The sequence below is a fragment of the Amphimedon queenslandica genome, unplaced genomic scaffold (assembly GCF_000090795.2).
Source record: "Amphimedon queenslandica unplaced genomic scaffold, v1.1 AMPQUscaffold_12953, whole genome shotgun sequence".
In the NCBI taxonomy this organism is placed as follows: domain Eukaryota; kingdom Metazoa; phylum Porifera; class Demospongiae; order Haplosclerida; family Niphatidae; genus Amphimedon; species Amphimedon queenslandica.
Genome location: NW_003546811.1, coordinates 11,064 through 13,388, shown reverse-complemented (window position 1 = coordinate 13,388; position 2,325 = coordinate 11,064). Strand labels below are relative to the sequence as shown.

The window sequence follows — 2,325 nt, the reverse complement described above, 5'->3', positions numbered from 1 at the left end:
GGATACGTCTATACTGCAGAATATTGAGGTTGAGTAATACCTGAATAAAGAAGGAGGAGTAAGAATACATGAATCATGTCTTTCTTTAGATCCTCTCTTTTGATAGAATAAATATAAATTTCTCTTTCTCTCTAAAATTATACTCTCACTTACATGATGACATTCATTCCAGTAAATTGCTGAAACATTTGCAGTATAACTCCCAACAGTATTCTATTAATAAATTAAAACACTAGTGTGAATGGATTATAAATAACTGACAGATTTGTCAATAACATTTACTAGTCACACACATAATGAATTTAATATTAATAATGTTATTATTCACAACCTATTATAATCTACACAACCAAAAGTTTGGAGTCTGAATCAGGATGATACTAGCCTGAATCAGTCGTGAAATCAGTACTGGATCATGTATTATGGGCAATCAGTCACGATACAGTCATGAAATCGGTTGCGACACAATCATGAAAAGGTCTTGCACTGGTTCAGGCAGGAGCATCAGGCATGATCAGCAATGAAACTTGTCAGGACAGTACCAGTACTGATATCAGACTTGATTCGTTCATTTTGGGCAATATTGCTGATTCAGGCATGATTACTTTTGGTTGTGTAATCTACCATACCTTTCCAGTATCCTCCATCTAAATATGTCACTAAATACGTCCCTTAAAGAATTGTTTGAGTTCTGTACAGTAAACTCAATGTCGTTCAGTTCTTCCTTTATCTCTTTCTCAGTGTAGTCCTTACGTAACCTGTGGAGGGTCTTATCTGCTTTCTTGCTCTTCCCTTTCTTCACTAGCCACCTGCAGTGAGGGAATGATGCATTGGAATATATAAATGGGCATTTGTCAGCTTCTATGTTGTACAAATCAATCAAACAATCATATAAAACTTTTTTAAAGTAAATTTTGTGAAGCATACAAGTAGAATCAAACTGCTGCACATGTATGTACATCTATGTACATTATTAAAGTTACACATTCCATTTATTAATCATTAGATCTACTGTATTTACACATGACATCTACAATAATGTTTTGCTTTCTCATGTAGCTTTTCATGATAGCATGGCCAGGGGGCTGGTTATTATTATTATTATTATTATTGTTGTTGTTGTTGTTATTATTATTTATCATTGTACCTGGGTGTCTCTGGTAAAAATACCATTCGAATGATAAGTGCAACAGCTAACACACACTGGAGACCCAGTGCTATCCGCCAACTAAAATCAACTGTATGAACAGCAACACTGACACAAAAACTGACCTAGAGGGAGGGAGGGAGAGAGAGAGGGAGAGAGAGAGAGAGAGGTGGGGATAAGTTAACAGAAACAGAATAAGGACTAATAATATACAAGAACCATTAATAAAGTTAAGAATAGTAAAAGTGTTACAACTAGGAAAGTATGTTTGGCAATAGAGTATGTCATTAACTCATCACTAATCTAAATCTAACTATTATTAACAAGAGAATACTGTAGGTATCATTATCATTATTATATGTACTCTTGATTATTAATTTATTATTATTACCATTATGCCGGCTGTGATGAAGAGCTGGTTCAGTGAGACTAGCCGCCCTCTTAAAGTCTTTGGTGCCAGCTCAGCATTATATACAGGAACAATCATACTCAATATACTACATGTACATATAAGGAGAAAAGGTTTTTAAATACATTAATATTACATGTACATGTACACATGTAATGTGAGGACTTACCCTACACCAATCCCAGTAACCATTCAACCAACCAATACCATCCTGGAGGAAAGAGTAAAAGGGAGGGAGAGGATAGAATAATAAAAGAGACATACATGCACAAGTACATGCTACGTGTACATGTACATGCTATACAACAGTAATGATTGCATTGTGGACTGGATCAGAGAACATGACTATCATATTATTTGATATTACTATCTAATCAGCAATTGTTAGTGATTATAAGGATTAATAGAGCTCTTTGACAAAGTCAGCAGTTTATACAATGCAGCAGGTGATTTTTATAATTCATAGAAAGTTGCTTCCTGTTATCATCCAAAGACAATTATAGTATTATAGTTTACATAACTGGGCTGGCTGTTCTGACTTATAATGGATGCTTGTTGTACAGTTAAAAAGAAAATACTATTTTTTTACATAGACTGAGAGGGAGAGAGAGAGAGGAGGGAGGGAGGGAGGGTAAGGTTAGCACTGTATACCGTATAGCCGCTTAATTTCGAGGGTACAATTTTCACTGTTTTCGCGGATTTTCCGTACCTGCGAAAGTTAATTCTGTAAAATTATCTGTATCATACATAAACACGTGTGCTTTAAAAT

The 2,325-nt window shown here is 34.8% G+C and overlaps 1 protein-coding gene across 1 annotated transcript in view; it reads right to left on the bottom strand.

Annotated features, from left to right (window-relative positions):
• The window catches only part of LOC100636469 (putative metabolite transport protein YwtG), a 17,872-nt gene extending 16,076 nt beyond the window's left edge, over positions 1-1,796 (bottom strand). Inside the window, exons 1-4 of the mRNA XM_020002248.1 lie at positions 1,726-1,796; positions 1,539-1,644; positions 1,148-1,272; positions 630-809 (exon numbers count right to left, since the gene is read on the bottom strand). Coding sequence (XP_019857807.1) covers positions 630-809; positions 1,148-1,272; positions 1,539-1,644; positions 1,726-1,748 — 434 coding nt within the window. The 5' untranslated portion in view covers positions 1,749-1,796. The remainder of the gene's footprint in view (positions 1-629; positions 810-1,147; positions 1,273-1,538; positions 1,645-1,725) is intronic.
• Between the last annotated feature and the right edge of the window lie 529 nt (positions 1,797-2,325).